General features: G+C 48.0%; 2 protein-coding genes and 1 long non-coding RNA gene across 3 annotated transcripts in view; 1 reads left to right on the top strand and 2 right to left on the bottom strand.

Annotated features, from left to right (window-relative positions):
• The window catches only part of LOC116903214 (testis-expressed protein 52-like), a 31,773-nt gene extending 24,009 nt beyond the window's left edge, over positions 1–7,764 (top strand). Inside the window, exons 3-7 of the mRNA XM_032905589.1 lie at positions 4,926–5,075; positions 6,271–6,353; positions 6,909–7,030; positions 7,223–7,275; positions 7,530–7,764. Coding sequence (XP_032761480.1) covers positions 4,926–5,075; positions 6,271–6,353; positions 6,909–7,030; positions 7,223–7,275; positions 7,530–7,622 — 501 coding nt within the window. The 3' untranslated portion in view covers positions 7,623–7,764. The remainder of the gene's footprint in view (positions 1–4,925; positions 5,076–6,270; positions 6,354–6,908; positions 7,031–7,222; positions 7,276–7,529) is intronic.
• A 2,562-nt stretch (positions 7,765–10,326) lies between these two features.
• Itfg2 (integrin alpha FG-GAP repeat containing 2) lies at positions 10,327–23,271 on the bottom strand. Its single transcript, XM_032905586.1, has 12 exons — positions 23,055–23,271; positions 17,623–17,718; positions 16,268–16,309; positions 15,579–15,747; positions 14,256–14,395; positions 13,760–13,908; positions 13,290–13,384; positions 13,152–13,205; positions 12,880–12,971; positions 11,665–11,782; positions 10,595–10,768; positions 10,327–10,520 (listed from the first exon to the last, which is right to left on the bottom strand). Exons 1-12 carry the CDS (start codon positions 23,148–23,150, stop codon positions 10,435–10,437), a joined length of 1,311 nt encoding a protein of 436 aa, XP_032761477.1. The 5' UTR covers positions 23,151–23,271; the 3' UTR covers positions 10,327–10,434.
• Positions 23,272–26,564: 3,293 nt separating this feature from the next.
• On the bottom strand, positions 26,565–27,102 carry LOC116904574. Its single transcript, XR_004388343.1, has 2 exons — positions 26,823–27,102; positions 26,565–26,718 (listed from the first exon to the last, which is right to left on the bottom strand). It is a non-coding gene; the product is annotated as an uncharacterized LOC116904574 (long non-coding RNA).
• Positions 27,103–27,110: the final 8 nt, after the last annotated feature.

The following is a 27,110-nucleotide window of genomic DNA, read 5'->3' as shown; positions in this document are numbered from 1 at the left end:
ATCTCCGGTTGAGATGGGAGAGATGTTTCTGCCAACTTGCAGCCCCCCAACCCCCAATCCTCCCCAGATCCTTCATTGGGATGTTTCTTGGCCTGGGGGCAGTGAGGGTCCCTGGGCTCATAACTCAGCTTCCGCCGTTTTGTCGCCCTTAAAGCTCAAGGCTCTCCTGGGGGCAGTGGAGAGTTATGCTGTTCAGTTGGAGCCTAGAGGACCCGGGATTCCTATGGAATGGGCTCATAAGGACAGTAAGGCCTAGAGGATGGGTCAGCCTAGGTTATGACTCCTACTTCTAGATTTCTTCAAAGCTGCCCATGAATTTGACCCATTCCTCAGACCCGACCCCCCACCCCTGCCCTTTCCCCTCATCGTGCACTTATTGAGGGCCTTCTGGGCAATCGGGTTCATATGGCTCTGACCTGGACCATCAGTGTCTGTGTCCTTATGTCCTTTCCTCCCCAACCACTGCAGCAGTCTTGGCCCCCGGAGGGAACAGGAGCAGGGTGACAGTGAGGCTAGGGGGTTAGGGTCAGCGTGCAGTCTTTGCCTTCAGGGATATAACACCAAGAGCATGGGCTTTGGAGCCACCTTGCTTGGAGCGAAATTCTGGCTGTTATTGGGAAAGTTGTGTCTCTGTGTCTTGTTATCTCCATCTGTTAGAAAGGGGTAAAGCTCTGAGCATCTGCCTGGTAAAGAAGTTGCCTGGGCTTCCACGTACTTAGCACCGTGACAGAGCCTGGCTAATAGAAACACTAGGTAAATGACCGGGAGCGCTTCTTGTTATGGTTCTTTTTAGCTTCTGAGTTGCTGTGAATTCTGGAGGGTCCAGAGAATACAGAATTCCATTCTGTGGAAGCCACTTCTCCCTGGGGGTAAATGCATCCTCTGTTGCTTTGAATGACCTGGCTCTACCTTTCTGTCCTACTCCAGGTCTGGGTTTTCTCTCCAGGAATCCCCTAGTCCCATCTCAGCAGCTCACAGGAGAAGACAGGAGACTGCTGAGGAATGGGGAGGGGTGGGAGAGCAGGTTCTTTGGTGCCTCTGGGGCATGGGTCTTGTGCTTCTCCATATAGTCCTGTACCTGTCTTGCCCAGAAGTTGCCCTGTGGACACCACCACCTCAGAGTAGCAAGCCCAGCCTTTTGACACCAGGGTTTCTCACCTTTCTCCTTTGCCTCGTCACCTGCATAATCTGCAGCAGGCAGCTCCTAAGACTTAGGGAATGAAGAAGCTATACTCTGGGAGCCCCTCTTCCCGTTTGGGATGGCCCTGATGCATACTTCCCAACATCGAGGAGCCTGGAGTCACTGTGGAAGGGCGGGCATGGGAACCACTTGGGTCCCAAGCTGGCTGCGCTTTCCCAGAGCAGCAGCTTGTTGCCAGGGTCTCCTGAGGCCAAGGGTGGAAAAACAATCCCAGGCTCCCGGGGTCAGGTGGAGGGGTGTGTGGGGCCTGGGAGGCTGCAGCCATTTGATTTTTTTCAGTCTCACTACGTAGCCCTGGTGGCCTGAATCTGCTATATAACCCAGGCTGGCTTACACCAGTGCCTTTTAAGCTTATAAACAGCAGGATTAATTGTACTTTATTTTTGAGATGGGACTCACTATGTAGCCCAGGCTGACCTCATCTTTGTGGTGATCCTCCTGCCTCCCTCTCCTGAATGCTGTGATTACAGGAGTGTGATCCCATACAAGACTAAAACGAACCACTTTATTTCAAGTCTTTTTTCTTTTTCTTTTCCGTACTGGGGATGAGACGTGCATGCTAGGCAAGTTTGCTATGGTGGAACCACCCCCAGTTCACAAGCCACAGAGCCTCTTTATGCTGAACTAGGCCCTGGGACAGAAAGATGAGCAAGACAAATCTGATTTGAAGGCCCTTCCAGGCTGCAGTGGGGGTGAAATCCAAAAATAACATCTGTGAGAATCAAGACCAAATGAGCTACAAGGCGGGGAGAACGACGGAGGACAGAATAACCCAGAGGCCAGACCTGCAGGTGGCGTCAGAGGTAGAAGCAAGGCCCTTTTACCTGTCTACTCAATGAAGTGTAGGAAGCTATGTGTCCAGACCAGCCTAGTGAGAACTGGGAAGGAGGGGCTTCCTGGAGAGGTGAGCAAGACTAGAGGCCGAGGTGAAACAGCCTGGCCAGGCAAGAGTAGTGCCTCTAGAGTATGAGAGCCGTGTGTGGTGGACAATCCAGAAAGACAATAGCCAGGTCATCTAGGGATCAGTTCAGAAAATGCAGAACTGGGTGTAGCCACTCACACCTTTAATCCCAGCACTTGGGAGGAAGAAGAAAGCAGATCTCTTGTGAGTTTGAAGCCAGCCTGGACCACATATTGAATTCCCTCAGTCAAGGCTACATAGAGAAACCCTGTCTCAAAAACAAACAAAACAAAACAAAACAAAGCAAGAGGGGCTGGATACAACTCAGTGGTTAAGAGCACTGCTTGCACTTCTAGAGGACCCGGGTTCAATTCTCAGCACCCACATGGCAGCTCACAACTGTCTGTAACTCCAAGATCTGACACCATCATGCCTGTATACATGCAGGCAAAAACAGCAATGCACATTAAAAAGCAACAACAACAAAAGAACCCCAAAGCAAACACACAATAACAATAAAAAACAAAAGTAGGCTGTCCCTACTGGCGAATAGCACTTAAAAATTTGTTTTCAAGATAGGTTCTTACTATGCAGCTCAGGCTGTTCTGGAACTTGCTATGTGGCCCTGAACTCACAGATATCCACCAGTCTCTTCCTCCTTAGTCCTATATGTACCACCACACCAGTTCCTTTTTTTTTTTTTTTAAAGGTAGCCTAGAGTGGCTATTCTGCTTCAGCCTTCTGAACACTGGAAGTTTACAGAAACACAACACCGTATCTGGACTGTACAGTTGTTTTTACATTTTACTTAAGCATTTCTCAAACTTGACTGTGTAGGAATCTTACTGAAACAAGATTAGGGGCTAGGCTGGACTGGATGGCATACGCCCTTTAAACCTCTTGGGAGGAAGAGGCAGGTGAATCTCTGTTAGTTCAAGGCCAGCTTGGTCTACAGAGAAAGTTCCAGATTAGCCAGGGTTACATAGTAAGACCTTGTCATAAAACAAACGAAATGTCAGGTGATGGTGACACATGCCTTTAATCATAGCACCTAGCATTCAGGAAGCAGATCTCTGATTTTGAGGCCAGCCTGGTCTACAGATTGAGTTCTAGGACAGCCAGGGGTACACAGAGAAACACTATCTTGAAAAAAAAAACCAAAAAATAAAACCAAACCAAAACCGAATCAAACCACAACAAAAGAAAGAAACCAAATGACCAAATGAAATGAAACGAAACCAAGCATATTCAGAGCTGGGAGAGCAGCTGCTCAGTAGAGCATTTGCCAGATATGTGCAAGCTTCTGAGTTTAAGCCCGAGCACCAGAAAACAATAGAACAGAAACAAAATTCTTGATGCAGGCCTGAGACTCTGCATTTCAAACAGGCTTTAGCTGGCTGGAGAGATGGCTCAGTGGTTAAGAGCACTGACTGCCATTCCTAGGGGTCCTGAGTTCAATTCCCAGCAACCACATGGTGGCTCACAAGCATCTGTAATGAGGTCTGATGCCCTCTTCTGGTGTGTCTGAAGACAGTAACAGTGTACTCACATACATAAAATAAACAAATTAAAAAAAACAAAACAGGCTTTAGCATGTCCTTAAAGCTGTTGGTTTAGGGCTGGAGAGATGGCTTAGAGGCTGCTCTTCCAGAGGACACAAGATTTTATTCCTAGTACATACTGGCAGCTCATGACCATCTGCAGCTCCAGTTCTAGGGTATGATGTTGTCTTCTGGACTTCATAGTTCCCAGAAATGCATATAGGCAAAACACGCACAGACACACACCCACCACCACCCCTTAAGATCTCAACTACAATCATAGATAATAAATTCTGTATGTGTTGGCTTGAGGACCACACTGTGAGTAGCAGGGCTTTAGCTAAGTCAGTGTAGAAAGGCAAGACCTGGAGGCAGGCTTCTGTGAGAGAGGGAAGGTGTCCAGGAGCCCAAGAGAATTGTGGGAGTTTGGATACAGTAGGCGTTCCTACAAAGAAAGGAAGCACAGCTGGCAGGATTCAGGCTGGATGAGGGTGGCTACAGATGGGGGAGGTCAAGGATAATCATTCATTATTCTAGCCTGAGCACTCTTTTGAGGTTAGGGAGAGGGTTGAGACAGGGTTTCTCTGTGTACCCCGGCACTTGTTCTGTAGACCAGGCTGGCCGTGAACTCTAAGAGATCTGCTTGCCTTTGCCTCTCCAGTGCTTTGGACTAAAGTCGTGTGCCGGGGAGATGGCTCAGTGGTTAAGAGCACTAACTGCTCTTCCAGAGGTCCTGAGTTCAATTCCCAGCAACTACATGGTGGCTCACAACCATCTGTAATGAGGTCTAGTGCCCTCTTCTGCCTTGCAGGCATACATGCAGGCAGAAAGCTGTATGGTGTATACATAACAAATATTTTAAAAAATAGTTATATGCCACCATTGGTTGGCTCATATTTGTTACAATCATATTTTAAAATATTTTTGAGACACTTAGGCCCTGCTGGCCTCAAATTTGCCATGTAGCTGAGGATGACTTTGAATTCCTGACTTTCCTTCCTCCACCTAGCAAGTGCCGGGTGACAGACCTGTTCTACTGTGCAATTGTATCATACTGGAGCTAGTTATGAGCCTCTGTATAGGTGATAGGAATTGAACCCAGGTCCTCTAGAAAAGCAGCCAGTGCTCTTAACTGCTGAACCATCCCTCAGCTACTTTCTTACTGCTCCTGTCTTGGGTAGAGCTGGGGCAAAGATCCTGTGGTTTGCAAGGTTTAAGATGGGGAAGCAAGTGGCCTGTATCCTCGGCTTAGACTGCTTTCACTATTTTGTGATGGAGCCAGCAGCCACACAGTGTGATCCAAAGACGCCTGGTGGAGGGAAACCAGAGGCGGCTTCAGGGGGAGTCCCCCCTGCTGCAGGCCCTGATCCATGGCCATGACAGCAGCAGGACCAGTGCGACACAGGTTCCAGCTCTTCTTGTCAACTGCAAGGTAAGAAGTCTCCCAGGTTCCGATTTTGACTTTCCTGCTGAGCCTGCTCACTTCACAAGCTTTCCCTTCTGCCTGGGCTGTCAAGAAGGCGTATCTCTCCTTTTCTGGGCCAGCATCTACTTTTCTGTCTGTCTCCTCTGTGTACTGCCAGCTGTCCACACTGTTGTAGTACTGTGCCCCCATGCTTTTATCAAACTGTATGTAAATGCACATTTGCTTTTCTGTACTGCACACATTGGAAAGGTACACATGTGTACGCAAGGCTCATGTTCCAAGGTGAAGAAGGATCTTAGGCTATGTATGTTTGTGGTGTGTGTGTGTGTGTGTGTGTGTGTGTGTGTGTGTGTGTGCGCTTGTGCACACAAATGCCCAGGCAGTGGCCAGAAGAGGCTGTTGTATCCTCTTGAGCTGGAGTTGTGAGCTGCCCAATCCAGGGACTGAACTCAGGTATTCTTGAAGAGTGGCAGATGCTCTTAACCACTGAGCCATCTCTATGGCCCCAAGGTCCCTCATCTCGAGAGCCATTGGAGCACACACTTGCTGGTGGGACAATTCCAGTAAATGTCCACTGATTCTGTGCCCAGAAATCTTACTTCCTAATCTCCAATCATCCTTTGTCCACGTTCTTATTTTTTAAGGCCCAACTCTGATGCTGCCTCCTCCTTGAACTTTTCTCTGTCCAGCAAGGAACAGCTCCGTGTCCTGAGGCATGCTGTTCGTGGTCCTTCTATAGACTTACTGCTCTACCATGGAGGAGTCAGACTTCATCTTTAGCAATGCCAGGGAATGGTACTCATTATCTACTAGCCACACATTCCACGCAGTAGCTGCTCAGTGTTTGGAACAAGAACACTCATTTTTCTGTGTACGTATCGAGGTGTCCACCTTGCTGCCTATCAATACCCCAAGGCAGTGAATTTGTCTTCCTCTTTCCATTCTTGGTCACCCAAATCTTGAGTGTCCACATTAGAGGTTTGTCTTCTTAGCCCTTCCAGACTGTGGCTCTTTGACTAGGAGGCCTTCAGGTTCCTGTAAACATACAGATGGCCATTGTGGCCCAGATCTTTCTCAACTTAATGAACTCGCCATCCCCTCATGTCTTAAAGGGAAACATTGAAGAGGTCAGCAAGTTGAGAGTTCCGACCCAGTCCCCTCCTGGGGGACTTACTAACTCATCACAATGCTTCTTTCTTAGTGCCAGGATCAGATGCTTCGTGTGGCTGTGGACACAGGGACCCAGCACAATCAGATATCTGCTGGATGCCTCAGGCGCCTGGGGTAAGAGTACAGCCTAAGCCAGAGCAGTGGGTGGTGTTTCCTCCCCTTGCCCAATCCCCTTTTTGTTTTTTGATACAGGGTTTCCCTGTGTAGCCCATGTTGGCCTCAAAAACAACAACCTTTTGCCTCAGCCTCCTGTGTGTGGGTTTGTGTTGGCACTACAGGCCACACTGGGTTTTGGGGTGTGGTTTCTCTGGGTTGATGAAATGTATTCAAAGTATCTACTGAAGATGGCTGCCGGTGGCTCGTGTCTGCAAACCTAACATCTGAGGGTAAAGAACTAGGAATTCAAGGTCAGCCTTGGCTACCTAAGATATCTGAGACAGCCTAGGCTCTACAAGACTATTTCAAAAACCACAGCCTCCCCACCAACCCAAACAAAACCAACAATCAAGAGTGAAATGATGGCATACAAACTCTCAGTACAGCTATTCTGTCTTCTTAAACTGGGGGAGGTTGGTCAGGCAGCTCTGGCAGGAAATAGCTGAGCCTTACCTGGGTCAAGGACTGGAAAGACAGCCTGTGGTGTCTATAACCCTTGCTTTCTAACCACAGGTTAGGAAAGAGGGTCCCCCAAGCCCCTAGTGGGGATCTGGCACCTGAGTCAACAAGTCAGGTGGAACAGGTGGAGCTGGAGCTGGGGCAGGAGACGGTGGCATGCTCGGCCCAGGTGGTGGGTAAGTCCTTCCCCTCTCCTACCTCTCTTCTGAGTGGTTTGGGTCCTGTCAGGGATCGCTCCCAGGATGCACAGATTATTACCACTCTGCTGATCTCAGCTGTGGGAGTGGACGGGTTGGGAGAGGAGTGAGTGATCAGCGGAGGGTGGCAGTGGTCAGAGAGCCAACCTTGTTTCCCAATGGTTCCTGCAGATGTGGACAGTCCTGAATTCTGCCTGGGACTGCAGACTCTGCTTTCCCTCAAGGTAAGGTGTCCATGCTTGGGCCTGACCCAAAATGCTAGGACAGATAGAAGGGTCAGGGTGGAAGCCCCAATCAGACTGGCAAGACTGAGAGGTGCTAAAAACTGGGAACTTGCTTAATTATCCCCAAAAGGAAAATGAAATGGGTTCATTCCCCCTCTGATGGGGCAGGGGCATGGGAGTAGCGGGAGGCAGAAGGAAGGGAGCAGGTATGAGCTAGCAGGGAGGTGACTACACATCCGCGGTCCCCACGGCAGTGCTGCATTGACCTGGACCGTGGAGTGCTTCGGCTGAAAGCCCCCTTCTCGGAGCTGCCCTTCCTGCCTCTGTATCAAGAGCCTGGCCAGTGACCACTGTCTCAGCCAGTCCCTAGGGCAACACCGTGCCTTAGGGAAGAGTGGTGTGGAGTGGGTATTACCTGAGCAGGGCATCTGGAGACCACTGCATTAATCTCTTTACTCACCACCCTGATCCTGCAGTAGGCCACCTCTCTTCTGCTTCTCCATCGCTGCCCTCTGCCCTAGGAACTCCTACCGAGAGTACTGTGACTCTGAGGTCCTGGCTTCCCCATTCTCTCTTATCCCTTCCCAAGTGCACAACCCAGTCACTTATAGAAAGGGACCTCCAGAAAATGGGCTCTAGACTTTACCCTGGCTGTGGGGGTCAAAGTTACCTGCTGCCTCCACCAGCCTGAAGCCCACCCCAAGCTGGCCCTCCTGACACATGTACTCATCTGCTTACAGCTGGGGAGGGGGGACACAAGTAGGGCTGTTGGTTAGGAAGGCAGTCCCTGAGCTGAGGGCCTGTAGTCAGTACTCTTTCTGGGTGGCAGATGTCCGAGTGTCTCTCTGGCTGGGCTGACTCTCAAGTCTTAGGGGAAGAGAGACAATATTTCTAACCCAAACCAGGGAACTCAATACAAAGCCTATGTGGACCAAAGAGGAACCAGCACACAAAGTGTCACTTTCTTCACTTTCAAAAGCACTCTGGGTGCTGGGTGTGGGGTTCCTCGTCTCAATCCCGACTCCCTCCCTCACTGCAGTGCTTTGAGACAAGCTCCCTCCCAGTCTGCCTCCTCCTGCTCCATTAGAGGCAGACCAGCCTAGGGCAGGCACTTGGCCTGCTTCCGCATTTGAATAAACAATGTTTCTCTAAGGCTGCTCTTCTGGTCGGTCTCTTCCTCCTTACCTCCAGGAGCTCACAGTACCTCTGCCCTCAGGCACATAGGGAACCCGAGCTGGAACACAGGCCTGTGAAGAACACTTACCACCCTATGCACTATACAAACATACATGCAGTTGCACCAAATAAGTATTACCTCCACTGTGAGGTCATACTGGACTCTGACAGTCTCCATTTTCTTTTACTCTATTCACTTAGTTCGAAAGCCCTGAGGCTGGGGAGGTAGATGGGTTAGTGGGGAGGAGGTAGATGCCTTAGTGGGGAGGAGGGAGATGGCTTGGTGGGGAGGAGGGAGATGGCTTGGTGGGGAGGAGGGAGATGGCTTGGTGGGGAGGAGGGAGATGGCTTAGTGGGAGGAGCATGTGCCAGGCAGGCTTCAGAACCTGAATCTGGGCCTCAGCCCTTCATTCCCAACACACACGGTAGCTCACCCGTCTGCCTGTTACTCCAGTTCCAAGGCTTCTGACACCCTTACACAGTCATAAGTACAGGCGAAACACACGCATGCACACTGCTCAGATGTTTGTTTTAAAGTTCTTTTTTTTTTTTTTTTTTTCTTTTTTTTTCGGAGTTGGAGACCGAACCCAGGGCCTTGCGTTTGCTAGGCAAGCGCTCTACCACTGAGCTAAATCCCCAACCCCCTGCTCAGATGTTTGTAACCCTAACACTGTGTGATGCAGACACAGGTAGATCACTTGTCTTAGTGAGCAGCTGACTACAGGAAACAGCTTCAGAGACAATGAGAGACCACCCTGTCTCAAGGGAGTAAACTGGACGGAAAGAAAGCAGGAGTCTGGACATCCTCTTTTGGCTCGTGTGTGTGTGTGTGTGTGTGTGTGTGTGTGTGTAAAAGGATATGCACATACATGACAAACACAAAGTTTAGCCACAATCCAAAGGCTTCTCACTTATAACTAAAAAAATACTTAGAGCACACAGAGTAAGAAGCAATTAAAACATAAATGGCCTAAGCCACGCCCCCCCCTCACACACACAGACACACACACCCCTTAAAGGCAGGAACTTACTATGGTCGGTCTGAAACTACATAGACCCAGCTATCTTGAACTCAGACATCTAGCTGCCTGCCTCGTTTACAGTTCAGAGTGTAAAGCTGTACCAGATTGTGAATGTCTTTTTGTTTTGTCTTGTTTATTTGAGATAAGATCTCCAAATGTGACCCATGCTGGTCTCAAATGGCTGGCTTTAGACTCATGATCTTCCTCCCAGAACTGGGATTACACTGGTGCACCATCATGTAAGACAGAGGCAAACTCTGAGTGTCTACTACAGGCAGTCGCTACCTCAGAGTGTGGCAGTGCTGGGATGCAGCTGATAGCAGAGTGCTTGGCTAGCCTGTGAAAGGCCCTGGGTTCCACCTCTGTGCACACACAGACATAGAAAACAACAAACACAACCCCAAAACAAAACCAGAGAGAGAGAGAGAGCGAGAGCGAGAGCGAGAGAGAGAGAGAGAGAGAGAGAGAGAGAGAGAGAGATAATGACAAAATGGAAAGCCCTGACCTAGTTGCTTCAGTAAATGGAAACACAGGAAGATGAGACAGGAAAATATCCTAAAAGATGCCCTGAACAAACTCTGCCATTCCTGTGATAACTACTGTGTCAGCTGCCTAGAGCTATGAAAGTCGGTGCTCAGCAGAGGGTGTCGGGGTCACCTCCATGCTCCCTCAGGCCTGAAGCCTTTCAGGTGTTGGATCATGGCAAAGGTTTGCTGCCTTGTCTCACAAACATGTCCATTTCCTGCAATCAGAGCAGGGAGCACGGGAAGGGGACCATGGGGCAACAAGCAAAGAGGCAACCCATCTCTTCATCAAAAGCTCTCTGGGGTCCACCATCCATCCATGCTGAGAACCAAGTCTTGCTCCTCTGTAATATACATTCCCCATCCTGCCAAGATCACTTTGGGGTAGGGTTGGGGGACTCAGAAGGATCCTTCACCAGCTAAGTGATCAAGCCTAGTTAGGTGGGGTCCTGGAAGCTTGGCTGATCCGGATGGTAGAGAGTCTGCTGAAGCAGGGTACAGACTGCAGGAAGATCCTCAGGATCTGAAGGCCAAGAAGAGACTGGTAAGAGGCTGTCAGGCCTCTGGTGCAGGCCCAGTGGCTTTGTTGACACTCACCCACACCCAGCTCCTGCAGTAGGCTGTGGTACTCAGGCTCAGCCTCCAGCAGCTTCAGAAGATTAGTGGACTCCATACGTTCCAGCTGCACTTCCCAGTACACGTAGATCTTCTGATTGAAAGTGACATAGACCAAGCAGGGACTATTGCGGCCCTCTTTGCAGGCGTACTGGCCTGGAAGAAGGGAGCAAGAAGAGAAAGGTCAAGGCTTAGTCCTGGTGGCAGGAGGAGGGCAGGAACAATACATTAGAGTCTTCTCACCTTAGTGATGTTATGGGATAAAAGAGAGCTATGTGAATGCAAGGGGTAGGTAACATAGTGATGAGAGGAGGCTTTTCCTGGCCCATCCCTTTCTTCCAAGGCACACATCAACCTTCCAGGTAACCAGGTGTTTCCCAACTCCTTCCAGTTATTGAGAGGTCCTGGAGTCCAAGCCCACAGCTTTGTACATGCCAACTCTACCACCACACCACACCCTTGGTTCGTTATCCTTTTAGTTGCCAGATACATTCCTGTTCCCAAACAGCCACTGCTGCTTTTCAAAGTCCACAGTTGGGACTTCAGGGAATACCCTGGAAGCATTTTCTTCAGCCTGGCATGCTCAGGTGGAAAGTCTTCCCAGTCACCCCATTCGTTATACATTTAAAGATGGAGGTCTCACTGTGCTTTACTTCTCATTCCAAACTACCATGCTAGGGCTGGAGAGATGGCTCGGGACACTGGCTGCTCTTTCAGAAGACTGGGGATTCAATTCCTAACATCCACAAGGTAGCTAGCCATTGTCTGTAACTCTGGTCCTGGGGATATGATGCCCTCTTCTGGCCTCTGTGGGCACTGTGCAGACACGGTGCATAGACATACATCCAGGCAAACACTCAGACATAGAAGAATAAATAACCATTTCCTCCTAAATTAAAAACCACAGTCAAGCTGGCAGCATGGGACCCATTCATCACCCACTAGTGAAAGCTAAGGATGACACCTATCAAGGGCTACACTGAAGGGAAATGAGTCACTTTCTAGCACATTGACTAAGCTGGAGTAGCTGAGCTCAGAGGGCACTGTCCCACCTGCACAGAAGGCACGGATATTTTCATCCACTTGGAAGCGCACAACAGTGCGGTTGTGATCGATGATATATGTCTGTCCATCCCAGGCACAGGCTACCACCTCCTCAAGCCCATTGCCCTGAAAAAGGTCAAAGACAGGATGCCAGAGGGTCAGGAACCATTTTAGTAAGAGACTAGTCAGATGTAGTATCACAGAGCTGTAACCTCAGTGCTGCAGAGGCAGAGGCAGGGGCAGGGGCTGAGGCAGAGGCAGGGTCAGGGTCAGGGTTAGGATCAGGGTCAGGGTCAGGGGTAGCTTGTACTACAGAGCACATAGCAGGATCCTGTGTCAGAAAAGAAAAGAAAAAAACAGGAAAGAGAGGAGAAAAGGATCAGATGGTGGCTTGGGGGCAGTAAGACATAGAGGACCATGAACTTGACTCTGGTTGGCAAACTGTAAGTTAGGGTATCTCTCCATGTGCCAAGGCCCCACAGGGCAATCAATGATTTACTTTGTTTAATACTCAAAGCAATACTATGATGTTGACATTATTCTCAGTTTTACCTTGGAAATTTCTGCTAAGACAGATAAAGTCACTTGTCAAGGTCACAAGTAGGGGAATAGAGGCAAAACCAAGTACAGGTCTGTTCTGGTCAAAGCCACCCAGCTTGTACCACGGTAGTATATTAGTGTAGACCCATCTGGCAAGTGAGGGACTACAGTGATGTCAAACAGACTCATGGACAAGGAAGAACACCACAGGACACACAGGACGAATAACCCACTTCTGGACCTAGTGCCTGTTTACGTTAGGGCCACTATTTTGGCTGAAAGGCCTGGAAATGATTTTCTAGTAGTCTCATAGAGAATTAAATTGTGTGCTATAAGGGCACACTTGACTGTAATAGACACACTCATTTCAGTCCGAGAAAAAAGGTTCAGTGACTGGGAGGTGAGAACAGCTGATTTAAATGTCTGGTTGTGAGTGGGCTGGAATGATGGTTCAGCGATTAAGAACAATGGCTTTTCTTCCAGAGGACCTAGGTTTGATTCCTAGTACCCACAAAGTGGCTAGCAACTCTCTGTAACTCCACTTCTAGGGGCTCTGATGCTCTCTTCTGACCTCCATGGTCCTAGGCACACATGTGGCATTCAGACATATATGCAGGTAAAACATCCATACACGTGAACATAATTAAACCAAGGAATCTCGAAAAAGGAAAAAGTCCACTGACCGTGACATCCAGCTTTTCCAGGGCGAAGAGCTGGTGATCCACCTGCACAGACCACAGCAACTTATCTGCTTCCTGCATCAGCTTCAGTGTTCCTAGAGAAAGAGCGGTGGGGGTATGTGTGTGTATATGCCTGAGTGTGTGTGTGTGTGTGTGTGTGTGTGCGTGCGTGCGTGCGTGCGTGCGTGCGTGCGTGTGTGTGTACGTGTGTGTGCTGGACCTTTGAGCAGACCCCTCAGGCAGAACCCCACCTCACCCAGCCCAGGACTACTCACCATCTAAGGTGCACAGGGCAAAGAGGCCTGTGTTACCACTTTCAGGGTAATGACCTATGTGGGGAATGGAGGCAGGAATGAGGGCAAGGCAGCTTTCTTCCAGAGCTGCCTTGTTCCTTTAGTTCCTTCCCCCCTTACCTTGTTTGATGTTGCCAATTAGGTGAGTAGAAACGTTCTTGTTGTGGATTCGGCCAGAGGTCTGGTGCAGTACCACATCTCGGGCAGGGGTCTCCCTGTGGGTAAAAGAGGGACCGGACGTCAAGAAAGTCAAGGGAGCTGAGTTCTCCAGGGTCCACCTCTCGATTTCAGAGCCCCCCCCCCGCCCCCCGACTCTTTCAGACCCATGTAGCAAATGGAAGGGGAGTGATGGGGCTGCCGGGCAGGAGTGCTGAGACCTGGCTCTGCATGGTGGAATCTCTGCAAAGCCTGGTTACAGCGAGCAAATGCTCTAAGTAAAAGCTCTGGACTCCTGAGTCCCTAAATAGCCTTTTCTAATGGGGCAAAGTGTTTGGACTGGGACTTGGAAGGTGGGTCCTGGCATCTACAGATCTGTCTCACCACCAGGCCACCATGTCATTCTGCCGATGCACCCACCACCCACCCCTTACCTACTGTCTCCTGTGGCCTCCTCAGAGGCAGGAGGGGAGCCAGTGTCCTTGTTCCAGGTGCACAGGAGAACTGCATAAGCACACCCTGGCTGCGACACAACCAGCTCAGGCACACCCAGGGGCCCTGGGGTCACAGAGAGACTGTCTACCTGCACCAGAGAACAGAGTCTTAATGGGGACAGAGCAGGAAGGAAGGGAGACTCTGCCCCCAGGAACAGGGGAGACACAGGCAGGGTTTCTGAGAGGAGCCCCCCAGCTTGATGGGGATCTGAGGTTTGTGAACTTGTCTGGCACCACCCCCTCCACGGTCAGTCTGCTTTCTGCAGGGTGCCCACTGGCTTCCACCTGAAGTCTTAGTCCACCATTCCCTGCACTCTGTACCTGTTACTAGAACTCCACTCATCTAAAAGTGACCCGGGTCTCTCTCAGCAAGGAGATTTTCCTTTCTTCCCAGACGGCCCCACTTTCTATAAGCCTTTCTGTTCACTCTTCTCACCTGGCCCTCCAGCATCCACTTCTTGAGGGACACCAACTGCCCTGCCAGGTGTTCAGGCCCCTCAGTCAGCTCTTCCCAGCGGAAGGCCCGCACCACACGGTCCGTGTATCCTACCACCAGCTCATAACACCCATCTCCATCTGTAGGCACAGAAACACAATGGATTTGGAGCCAAACCTCAACTGCTCAGCTTCCGCCTACGGCTACCTTTCCATGGCTGACACTCCTGCCACTTTCAATTGAATGGAGCTTCATGCCCAGGCTTCTGAGCCACTCACCACACCCTAGGGTTGCTGCCCACCCCTGCCTGGCCTTGTGCTCATGCAGCTTCTCATGGAAATGCTCTGCAGGCCCCGTCATCTCAGCCCTCAGCTTCCTATCTCCACGCCACAGCCCCTTGACTCACTCTGCACACCTCCGGCTACACAGCTTCTAGCCCATTAGCATCCCCAAGTCTCCACCGCTCACTCTCCTGCCACTTTCAGCTCTTTTTTTTTTTTTTTTTTAAAGATTTATTTATTTTATGTATGTGAGTACACGCTGTCTTCCGACACACCAGAAGAGGGCACCAGATCTCATTACAGATGGTTGTGAGCCACCATGTGGTTGCTGGGATTTGAACTCAGGACCTCTGGAAGAGCAGTCAGTGCTCTTAACCACTGAGCCATTTCTCCAGCTCCCCACTTTCAGCTCTTTACCAAATGCTACCTTCCAGCAGAGTGTCTGCGACAACTCCTTTTAAGACTGCCACTACTCAAGCCTGGCTCAGAGGGTAAGAGTACTGCTGCTCTTCCAGAGGACCCTGGTTGAGTTCCCGATACTCATGTCAAGTGGCTCACAACTCCCTGAAACTCCTGCTACAGATCTGACCTTCGCTTACGTCCACAAACCCACACACAACCACACATAATTAAATACAAGTAAATCTTTAAAATTGCTGTCTCTATCTTGACACCTTCAGCCCTGTGATTTACTTACTACCCTCTAATATAGTATTGATTCTTGGCAGTGTTCTAATCCTGAGCTAAATTCCCAGCCTCATTATTTCATTTTGTTATAAAATTTATTCTGACTCCTCTTAGTATGATCTTAGATGGTCTGAATTCTTTTTCCTGCTTTATTCATTTTTGTAATTCTAGAACCTAGAACAGTTCCTAGCTTATAACAGGAGCTCAGTAACTATGCCTCAAACATACAACAAGTGAAGATAAAGGAGAGAGAAAGATAACACATAGCACAAGGCAGGATGGAGCCAACTCTCCTCGGCAGTCCCTGGGGTCTGCCCGAGAGCCCACCGGCCCCTCCTTGGCTGCTCATGCCCACCGATGTCGCTGATCAGCATGACCTTTGTGTTGGCAGGGATGTGCTGCTTGAAGACAGGTCGCTGCTCCTCGACAAGTGTCTCATGGTGCCCAGAAGCATCTAGAGCCTTGGTGGGTGTCAGGTCAAACAAGTGAAGCCAGCCTTCTGCGCTGACTGCTACCACCAGGTTCTGGGAGAGACAGAGGCACAGGAGAGACACAGGGGTTGGTGAGAACTTATCAGAGCAGACATCAAGGGCCAGGGCTGACTTTCCCTGAGAGTCACAATGGAGGCAAGGCCTTGAAGCTCTACCTCGACGGCCTGAGTTCTTTTTTTTTTTTTTTGGTTCTTTTTTTCGGAGCTGGGGACCGAACCCAGGACCTTGCGCTTCCTAGGCAAGCGCTCTACCACTGAGCTAAATCCCCAACCCCAAAATTTCAATGTAGGTGTTTATTTATTTATTTATTTTTTTTTTGGTTCTTTTTTTTCCGGAGCTGGGGACCGAACCCAGGACTTTGCGCTTCCTAGGCAAGCGCTCTACCACTGAGCTAAATCCCCAACCCCAAAATTTCAATGTAGGTGTTTATTTATTTATTTATTTATTTTTGGTTCTTTTTTTTCCGGAGCTGGGGACCGAACCCAGGGCCTTGCGCTTCCTAGGCAAGCGCTCTACCACTGAGCTAAATCCCCAACCCGGCCTGAGTTCTTACCTTCCCTTTATTGCAGACATCTCCGACCCCAACGCAAGTCAACTGCAAGAGAGAAAGAGCCTGAGGGAGGTACCAAGAGAGACCATTCACCTCTAAACTTCCAAAGCATTCATGAAAGCTTGTGTCATGCAACTTACACAAATAGTCTTTATTAATAGACACACTGAGCTGGACAGTTTGTTTTGTTCAAACGGTAATACCTTGGAGACTCAAGGAGGTAAAAACTCAGATTTAGGCAAAAAAAATTTAAAAAAATTCTTTTCTAATGTATGGTGCACACCTAGACTCCTCCAGTACTCAGGAGGCTGAAGCAGAAGAACTGCTATGAATTCTAGGCCAACCAGAGTTATATGGCAAGACCCTGTCTCATAAGCCCTCTATGGCCCCACCCCCTGCCCCCCAAAAAAACACCCACCAAACAGAAAAACAGCCTAATTATCATATTTCTAGACTATTCTAAGTATTACTCTCATTTTTTGTTATACAGTCACATACTGTGTAAGGACATTTTAGTTAACAACACGTCACATATATGGTGGTGGACCTATAAGTTCCCATCACATAGCCAGGTGTCAATGAAGAGGCTGAGGCAGGAGGACTGAGAGTCTGAAGCTAGCCTGAGCTACAAAGCAAGACCCCACCTCGTACACCTAAGCTAACACAGTAGTTGTCTTAGTTTATATAAATGCTGTGGTCACCTGATGATCAAAGAACCCAGCAATGCATTTCTCAGAACATGTCCTTGCTGTTAACCGGTGTATGGCTACACTGCATACTGTCAGAAAATCCCAGGCAGTCTCCATACAGTAGCAAGCTCACTCTACAACATAAGGACAATATAGTTTTCCCCTGTTACACTGAGACTGAGAATATGCCTCCTTCAGATTGCTTGGAGGCAACTTCTTGATTAATGACTGATTTGGGAGGGCGTAGTCCTGGGCACGTGGTTCTGGGTTGTATGAGAAAGAAGGCCAGTAAGCGCCTTCATATTCTCTGCAGGAATTGATGCTTCCAGGTTCCCACCTTGAGATCCTGTACTGTTTTCAGACTTCAAAACAGACTATAAATTGTGAACTGTAATATACTCCTTCCTTCCGGAGTTGTTTTAAGTCATGGCCTTTATCATGGCAACAGAGAGCAAGCTCCCACAAACTAGTCTTGTGGGAGAGTTGAAAGGGGAGCAGAGCAAGTGAGAGCTAACCCCCCAACCCCCAACCCCGCCATCCCCTCAGTGCAACAAACTCTGAAGCAGTAATCCAATGAGTTGCCTGGGGACTCACTGTGGGGCTCTTCCTTGCCATCCAACACAAAGGCACCTTATCTCCCCCCTGAGACCCACAGGGATGAGTACTGACCATTCCCTGGCATGCACAGGTAAGCCACGGCCGGCTGTCGTCACTCTTATACACGTACAGTTTTCCGCTGGTGTCTCCTACTACCAGCTCATTTAACTGCAAACGGAGAGAGCACTGTTAGGGAGGGATCGAAGCTCAGCTGTCTCTGGAAAAACCGTAACCTTTATATTTATATTTGAATATGAGTAACTTTGTTAAAAACCCTCTGACGGGCTGCAGGTGTAACTCAGTTGGTGACGTGCTTTGCCTAACATGCATGAGGCCCTGGGCTCTGTCTCCAGCCCCACGGGGGCCAGGTGCAGTTGCTAGGTATGGTGGCATACCCTTTAATCCCCCCACTCCAGAGGACAAGGCAGGAGGATCACTGTGAGTTCAAAGCCAGACTGGTCTACAGACTGCTTCAGGACAGTCAGGGCTACATAGTGTCTCAAAACAAAATAAAACCAAACCAAACACCAGCAAGGAAAAATAGGCACCGAGGTACACATCAGGTATCTCAGCACTGGAGGGGAAGACAAGGTGTCAGAAGTTCAAGGACATTTTCAAGTTGCAGAGCAAATTTAAGCCAGCCTTTAAATCAAGGCTTTGAGAGATCTGCCTGTGATCCCAGCACTCAGGAGACTGAGGCCAGAGGATAGCAAGTTCAAGGCCAGACTAGGTTACACTGGAAGAACAAGTTTCAGGGGGAAAAAAACCCATCTTTTGAGACTGCCTGTGGGCAGGGGGTGGCTCAGCAGCAGAGCACTTACCTGGCACAGGTAAAGAAGCAGAGGGAACCAACAACAAACATCTTTTGGAAGCAATACAGACAGTTTTCCACAGCTTACTTCCGTGTGTGTGTGTGTGTGTGTGTGTGTGTGTGTGTGTGTGTGTGTGTGTGTGTGTGTGTGTGTGTTAGAGCAGTGATTTAGGTAAGCCAGCTGTCTGCACAGTTCTGCACACATGCCTAGCTCGGGATATGTTTTGAAAACAGCCTGACAGTGAATTTCTGAAGACTCACCTCAGATGTCATATTTTATCAGAGGTCAAGACTACAAAGCCAGTTCCCAGGGTCCTGTCTCTTCTCACAAGACCCCTTCGTTTTAATGATTTTCATGTATACAGGAACACAGAGGAATGGCCCTGCTTGAGGTACACAGCATGAAGGTATGAGCATCCTGACTCTGGGCGTGGGGGTTGGGGGGGCCCTTCAGGGAGCTTCTCCCCTGACCTCCCAATAGTCCAAATAACTATCTATCTGGGGAGCTCTCATGATAACTGGGTGGTTCTAAACCCTGTCTCTACAGTTTTTTTTTTTTTTCCCTTCTCTGGGAAAGAAGACAATGTTTCCCACAGAGAGAGGAAATTAGAGTTAGATTCTTAAGAGATCAAAAATAATAAGGGAGACTGAGGGGGTGACATGGGTCTGTTAGACCCAGCTATTCGAGACCTGCCCAAAACAAGAAATTTGAGAGAAACTGGGATTGACATGATTTGACTTTTAAAGATGTATTTATAACAGTATGGGAGTTTTGTGCTAGCCTATTAGATTATACAAAAAGAAAAACAAACAAACAAGAAGGCAGTGTCAGGTCATATAAGCGTACATTGTACTGATTTACAACATCCCACAGCTGAGGTCTCTCTCAATTACTGTCACCTGAGAGGACTTCTGCAGACTCCGCAGAGAGAGGCCACACACTGTAAGGGTTTAGCGTGCAACTGTTGAATTTTAACACAGCTCTTTCTGCCTATTCCCCTACCCCTTTTCTTTCTCTCTCTCTCAATCTCTCCCCCTCCCTTTCTGTATATCCCTAGCTGTCCTAAACTTGCTCTGTAGACCAGGTTAGCCTTGGACTCAGTTCCACCTGCCTCTGCCTCCCAAGTGCTGGGATTAAAGATGTGTGCCACCATGCTGGGCTCCCCCAACCCCCTCTCTTACTTTTTCTCAAAAAAGATTTAATTTTACTTTGTGTATATAAATGTTTTGCCTGCATGTATGTCTGTGCACCATGCATGCCTGGTGTCCTCAGAGGTCAGAAGAGGCTGTCAGAGGCCCTAGTACTGGAGTCAGAGACGATTGTGAGGCCCTGGGTTCTAGGAATCAAACTGGGGTCCTTTAGAAGAGCAGCCAATACTCTAAACCACCAAGCAATCACTCCAACCTTGTGTGTGTGTGTGTGTGTGTGTGTGTGTGTGTGTGTGTGTGTGCGCGCGCGCGTGCGCAAGAATCAGCTCCTTTCTTCCATCTTGGGGGTCCCAGAGCCCACACTCAGTTCCCCAGGCTTGGTGGTTAAGCCCCTTGATCTGCTGTCCCTGCTTGTTTTCCATGTATAAGATGCTGAGAGGGGCCTATAACAGTGTGCATGCCTACAATCCGGCATCCAGAGGTTGAGGAAGAGGGGAGGGCTGCAAATTCCAGCTCAGCCTGGGGTGAGTACATTGTGAGACTTTATCAAAGAAAGAAAAATTAGAAATAAAAGAAAGTGCTCAGCCAGCCCTCCAGTTTCCAGGCAGCAGTCTTGTAGAGAAAGAATTCTCAATCTTGTGGAGCCCCAGACACAGGAAAAGAACCATAAAACAGCATGGGAAGTACACTGAGCAAGCAGATGTGACTCAGCTAGGCAGTTTGAGGCAACATGTGGGAGCGGACATTTCCAAGGCAGCGATCTGACTTCTAGCACTTGAATGCTTCTCATCAGACCTGCTGCTCTGACAGAGCTTGGCTCTGGCCTCACCCCTAACACAGTGATGGTGAAGACCCTCAGAGGGAAAGCCCACCATATTTAAGGGGTGCTGAAGGAGAAAGGTGCAGTCTTTCTGTGATCTGCTTCAGCCTCCCAAGGGCTTGCCCCTGCTGCATCCAGCCAGGGTTCTGTGGGCGGTCTGAGAACAAATTTCATTCCTGGCTTCTCCCTCTGCCTCAGCAGGAAGTAAATCAGCTTCAAAGAACTTTAGGCTAAGGATTTATCAAGTTGAAATCAGACTTTGTCCCCGTTCCCAAAGCTCCAATTGTCTAGGGACTACTAATCATGTTTTATTGGTAGATTTGAGACAGTGTTTCACTCCATAGCCTTGGGTGGCCTGGAATCTGCTGTGTAGATCAGGCTGAACTTGCAGTGACACTCCTGCCTCTGTGCTGGGTGCTGGGATTACAGACGTGTACCACCTCGCTTAGCAACAATCCTCACAAAACCCCTTCTTTTAGAATGGCTGGGGAAAGAATTCAAGGCCTCACACATGCTAGATGAGTACCCCTCCACTGGGCTACATTCTCAGACTATAGCTACAGTCTTATGGAACATGTGGTACAGCTGGTCACTTGTTAACTAACTTCTATCCTTCCCACGCCTCCCCCCAACACAAAGGTGGCTTTGAAACAATCACATTTGCTTTGTCTTTTAAACAGCACTGGATCAACACTTCCACCATACAACATTTTGTTTTTCCCACTTGTCTTTAATAACAATTATAAAGTTAAAATTCTGAGTTTGATCCCTGGACAGAATCCATGTGATGGATGAGAGAACCAACTCCTGCAAGCTATCCTTTGACCTCTACATCTGCCCTGTGTGCATGCATGTACACGTGTGCTTGCCCTGTCACTCACACATGCAAATAAAGCAAGTATACTTTACAAATTATTGAGGGTGGGGATGAAGTGGTTTAGAGAGGGGCTTAGAACACTTACTACTCTTGCAGGGTACTCAGGTTTCGTTCCCAGCATCCACACAACAGCTCACAAGCATTTGTAACTTCAGAGTTCCCAACTTGGGCAAGAAAAATAAGGACAGCATAAATGACGGTTGAACCTCTGTATCTGTGGGGCATTGATCATAGGAACTCCGTGAATACTCAAATCAAGTTCCTTACACCAAACCATACAGTAGCATCTGCACATAACCCCATGTATATTTTCATTTCTTTTCTTTTTCATTTTTGGTGTTTCAAGACGTGGTTTCCGTGTAGCTCTGGCTGTCTTGCAACTTGCTCTATAGATGAGGCTAGACTCCAACTTGAGATCCCACCTGCTCTTGCCTTCCAAATGCTGGGACTGAAGGTGTGCGTCATCACATCCAGCTTGATTCTCATTCTTTTATTTATTTTTGTGGTTCTGAGAATTCAATCCAGGGCTTTGTTCACAGTCAGGCAAGTGTTTGATAGCTGCATCCCCAGGATGCTGCTATGTATTTAATCATCTCCAGGATTATCTGAATACAGACCCACACTGCATATACTTTGGTCAGTGGTGGGCTCCATGTATCAGGATAAATACACTCAGGTTTGTGCAAACACTATAACGTTAGGACAACAAAGTAATCCAATAATGCTTTTCTCAAAGTATCCCCTCCCTTAGGTTATGCTGTACTGTGCAGTTTAAGTAATGGTATCAAGAAATGAAATCTGAACATACTAGGTACAGTTCCCCCCCACCCCACCTTTTTGAATATTTCCTATGGTAGGTCTGGTGGGTTTGGGAGGGCTGCTAATATTGTTAACACTGACAGTTCCAGAGCCTTAACTGTGTGCCTGTCGTTGCTTCGCCTGTTTAATCTGCATTTATCTATTTAAATGATGAGAAAAGGAACAACTGCCTAGGAAAGAAAACAAAGTAGATGGAAATTGCTTTTGTAATTCAACAAGAGGTAGCACTACAAAGTCGCCCGACACCTGAGTCTATTCTGGGTAGGCACAGTAGAAGCCCGACATGGGGTATCTTCTGTAGGTTGGAGGCAGCAGAGATATCTACCGGTTGATTCCAGTGCAGGAGACAAGGGCAATAACAATAATGAATATGGGCAAGCATGGTAGCATGGGGGATGGGCGGGGGAAGCAAAGTCATAGGTAGAGGGATATCATTAAATTCACTTTACAGGCTAAAAAAAAAAAGAGCTTTGAAAAGTAAAGATGTTTGCAAAGGTATTGCGACTACGAAAGGAAATAATGCAGGGAACAGGCTTTTACAACCTCCTACCCTGACAAGTCACTGAACTGAGCAAGAGAACCAACTACTTATCCTCTTAAAAATTAATAATAATAAAAATAAAATACAGCTGGAGAGATGACTCAGCGATTAGGACACTAGCTGCTCTTCCAGATGAATAGGGTTCAATTCCTAGCATCTACGTGGCAGCTCTCAAGGGTCTGTAACTCCATTTCTAGGGAATCCAACGTTCCTCTTCTGGCCTCCCTGGGCCCTGCTCGCACACGGTGCTCGCATACATGCAAGCAAAACACACTACACATAAAATTTAAAGTTAAAACAAAAAATAGCTTTACTAGAGGATCTGGCCCAACTAAGCCGCCTGCAGTGATGGTCAGGGGCCAATACTGTCAATCAAAATTTTCTCCTCCACACGCCATGTTGACCCCAGTGCGCAAGCGCACCACACGCCACTTTCCCACATTTCGCCCCGCCCAAATAATGTCGTTTGCAGTGCGCATGCACTCACCGCGTCGTTATCGACGTCTCCGAGGCAGATGGCGTGCGGGAAGAGACTCCCGCTGAAGTCCAGCGCCACGCGCTGCACATAGCTAACCGACCTCATGGCACTCTGGAGGGCTGAGGTGCCGAGCCACCGCACCAAAACGACCCTCGAGCCCTGTCGACAGCCGTGCGCGCATGTCAGGCCACCGAACCGGAAGTCTACGTCACCGCTTGAGCCTTGAGTTCCGGCTTTCTCCAACTAACCTTAGGGGAGGAGGCGGGCCTTCCGTGCCGGGAGCCGACCTGACCCTTGGGGCTTGACCCTCTTCTCTGAAGGGGATTCAAACTATTCCTCGAGTCATAGTAATAGCTGTCATAATTAACAACTTTGTTTTCCAACAGTTTCTATGAAATTACCCAATAGAGTTGTCAACACGACGTAGTGAACAAAAAACAAAAACAAGAAGTCAGAAAGAGCTCAGCAATGAGCAGCACTGGCTGTTCTTGCAGAGAACCCTGTGTAGATTCCTAGCCTCAACATGGTGCTCGCATCCACGCATCTATAATTACAGTTCTAGGAGATCCGACGCCAGACACCCTCTTCTGGGTTCCTGGGCACCTAGGTGATGCACAGATACACATAGCATAAAAGCCACCACAAAGATTTTAAAAATATGAAAAGAGAAAAAGATCTAAGTAGTAGGTATTATTTTATGAAAGCCTTGTTTCGGTTGTTTATATCGCCTGGATTATAATGGAAAAAATTATGCTGTGTACTTAATAGGCAGCAGTTTAAAAAAATACCTATTGCAAAGCACACCTTGCGTGTATTTTTTTAATCAGCAAAATTATGTAAGCTTTATTGTTTCTTCAGATGTGGAAAACATGCTCATCAAGATTGAGTAACTTGGCAGGCAGTGGGAGAAGTGAGATTCAAACCAAGATGCTTGATATAAAAGGTTAGAACTCTTTTGTCATTAGTGCAGTTCCTATGGAAGTGAAGGTTGTTGGGATTCTGGATACGCTGCAGGGTGTGGACCCCCACCCTCAGCACTAAGCTGGCTGTTTCAAGGGGGCCTTGCTCTAGTTTAGGTGGGGCCATTACTCTGACTGGCTGCTTGGGATACTTTCCCTGTTTAACTAGGTTCTGCTTTTCTTCTGAGATATGACATCAAGACTACATGTGGTATTGCTCGACTGTAATTCCAGCACATGGGAGGCGTAGGCAGGAGGATCAAGAGATCAGTATCAGCCTAGGCTACGGAATTCTACGTCAGCTTTGGTTACATAAGACCCTGTCTCAAAAAAAAAAAAAAAATACTCAATTGAAAACTGGGCCTGGGGCAGAGGTTGTAACTCAGCCGCTAGAGTGCATGGTCAACATGTGTCAAGTCCTGGGTTCTATCCTTAGCAACACATACTCCAGGTGAAGCACTCATACTTGTAGTCCTGGCACTAGGGAGGCAGAGGCAGGAGTATCAGAAGTTCAGGATTATCCTTGATCACATGCAGTCTGAGGCCAGCCTGAAATGAGACTCTTAAGGGAAAACCCTTTAGTTTTAAATGTGCAAGCTCAGGCTGATTTACACTTTGTTTCTCATCTTAGGGGATGTTGGATCAGAGATGTCCTATGTTCTATGTCGAAGGTGGTGGAACAAGGCTGAGAAAGAGACCTTTCTACCATAGAGGAAGGAAAAAATGGATTTGGTCTTAGTGGCTCTGACAGCTGAAAGTAGAAAGAAAAAAAAAAAGGCAATCAGGAAGGAGTTCTGGACCAATACTGGGGACTGCAGATCCATTCCTAGTTACTGGTTCCTATTATTGGTGGTGAGCTGTGGGGATGGCTGTATCTATTAGGTCTAAGTCACACAGGTGCACCTGGTGCTGTAAACTCATTGTTATTCACGGAGGGGTTGTATGCTGTCACCTGCTGTCTACTCTTGTTATCCACTTGAGAAAACAGAACCAACTTAAGTGTTTGTGCTTGAATATAACAAGTAATTTGTTTTGTTGTACTTAGCTGTTTTCTTTTTAGCTTTCTGAACACAACTGTAAGATAAATACCTTAATTCTTAGGTCTGAATAGAGGATGATCAGCCTACTTCTCTCACTGTTCACTCTGCTCTGACCCAATTTGAAATCACAGCCTGACCCAAAACTCCACAGTACCTTTTTTGTTTGTCTTTTGAGACAGAGTTTCTCTCTGTAATCCTGGAACTAGCTCTGTGGAACAGGTTGCCCTTGAACTCAAAAAAAGATCTTCCTGCCTCTGCCTCCCAAGTGCTGGGTGTACATTACCACTGCCTAGCACAATACCTTAATCTTCATCATTCGGGGTTCTTGTTCTGGAATTTTCAGTGGCACTGTCTGGTTTTGGTTTGTACAGTTGTTTAACATTAAGGCTGTTTCATTTCAATCACAACTTTTGTTAGTAAAGAGAGCCAAATAAAGTTAAAAAAGAAAAAAAGACCCAACAGGGCATAAAGTATTGTGTGTGTTATCTGTGCACTTACTTGTATGTGTGGGTACGCTTGACTATGTATGTGTATGTAAAAGCAGAGGTTGATGCTATTTATGTCTTCTACAACTGCTTCTCCATCTTGTTTAGACATGTTTTCTCACTGAACCTGGAGTTCACCTTTTCAGCTTGTCTGCCAGGTCAGTGAGTGAACTGTGCTGCTTCCTTGCTCCAGGGTCCAATGGGTGCTAGGGATCTGAACCCAGGTCCTCATGCCTGTGCAAGGACTTTTATCCACTGAGCCATCCCTGACCCAAACCTTTGCAGACATGTCTCTCCTTACCTTGAATTCTTCAAGTACATTGTTCATGGTACCACGTGACTGCTCCCTGCATAGCTGTATGGCTGTATCCCTTTTTCTAGCAATGATTTACTTGTAAGAATACTTTCTCTAGTTCTCAGTGTTATTGCTGTACTTTTTCTCCTCAGGTAAAATGGGCCACACAACTCATCTGCAGGGGACCTCAGGAGGATGTCACAGATGCATTCGAGTAGGCAAGGTAAGTGGCCTTGCAGGCTTTGTGGGACACTGACAGGGATTCAGTGGGCACGGTATTTAAGAGGGATCGAAGAGCCTGTTGAGAGCAAGTGGACAATGGTGTGGGGCCATTGGAGAAGGAATGTAGGGGAGAAACATTTCATGGGCTGGACACTGGAAATACTTTGGCAACATAATATACAGAACTCTAGTTCTGCTTTCGCAGAGAGCAACTACCTAAAATCTACATTGTTAATGTTAGCCCAGAACCTGTTGCTGGACTTTCACCTCTGAGCATGTTCCCTCCACAAATGCTGGGGGCGAGCAAGGTGCAAGTGCCTATAAAACAATGTGAGCGGAGCTGGCAGGGTCAGGATGTGGCAGGATTAGTTTAGCCATAAAGATTTAGCTACTTCATCAAAGTATCTTCACTAGACAGTTTTCACGTTACAATAAACTAGGACCTTCCCATCTCCAGGGCTCTATAAAGAGGAGTCATTTAAGTCCTTAGAATCCCAAGGAGTACTCAAGAGATGAAAAATATTTTAGGATGCTTTTAATCCATTAATTATAGATGGAAGGAGGCTTAAGACTGGCTCTGAATCACATGATCTCATAGTAGTTTGGGTTAGTTTCTGACATTTGCAAACTTTTTCTTTTTTGAAGTAGGGTAACACATAAGCTCAGGCTGGCCTTGAACTTATTTTTTTTTTTTTTTCGGAGCTGGGGATCGAACCCAGGGCCTTGAGCTTCCTAGGCAAGCGCTCTAACCACTGAGCTAAATCCCCAACCCCGACCTTGAACTTATATAGCTGAAGATAACCTTCAACTCCTGATCCCTCTGCCTATACCTCCTGAATGCTGGGGTTACAAACACACATCATGTATGGTTCATGTGGTGATGGGAGTCTGACCCAGTACTTCAAGTCTCATGTCCGTATTTACTTATTTGTAATGTCTGAGTGTGGGCAATGGGTACACAGCTTACAGTGAAAACCAGAAGAGGATATTGGTTCCCCTGAAGCTGGAAGCACTTGCTCTTAGAGGACCCCAGGTTCAGTTCTGGGAATCCACATGGCTCACAA

Source organism: Rattus rattus, chromosome 6 (genome assembly GCF_011064425.1).
Source record: "Rattus rattus isolate New Zealand chromosome 6, Rrattus_CSIRO_v1, whole genome shotgun sequence".
NCBI lineage: Eukaryota > Metazoa > Chordata > Mammalia > Rodentia > Muridae > Rattus > Rattus rattus.
The sequence above is the reverse complement of the archived record's forward strand: the minus strand, read 5'-3'. Positions and strand labels throughout refer to the sequence as shown.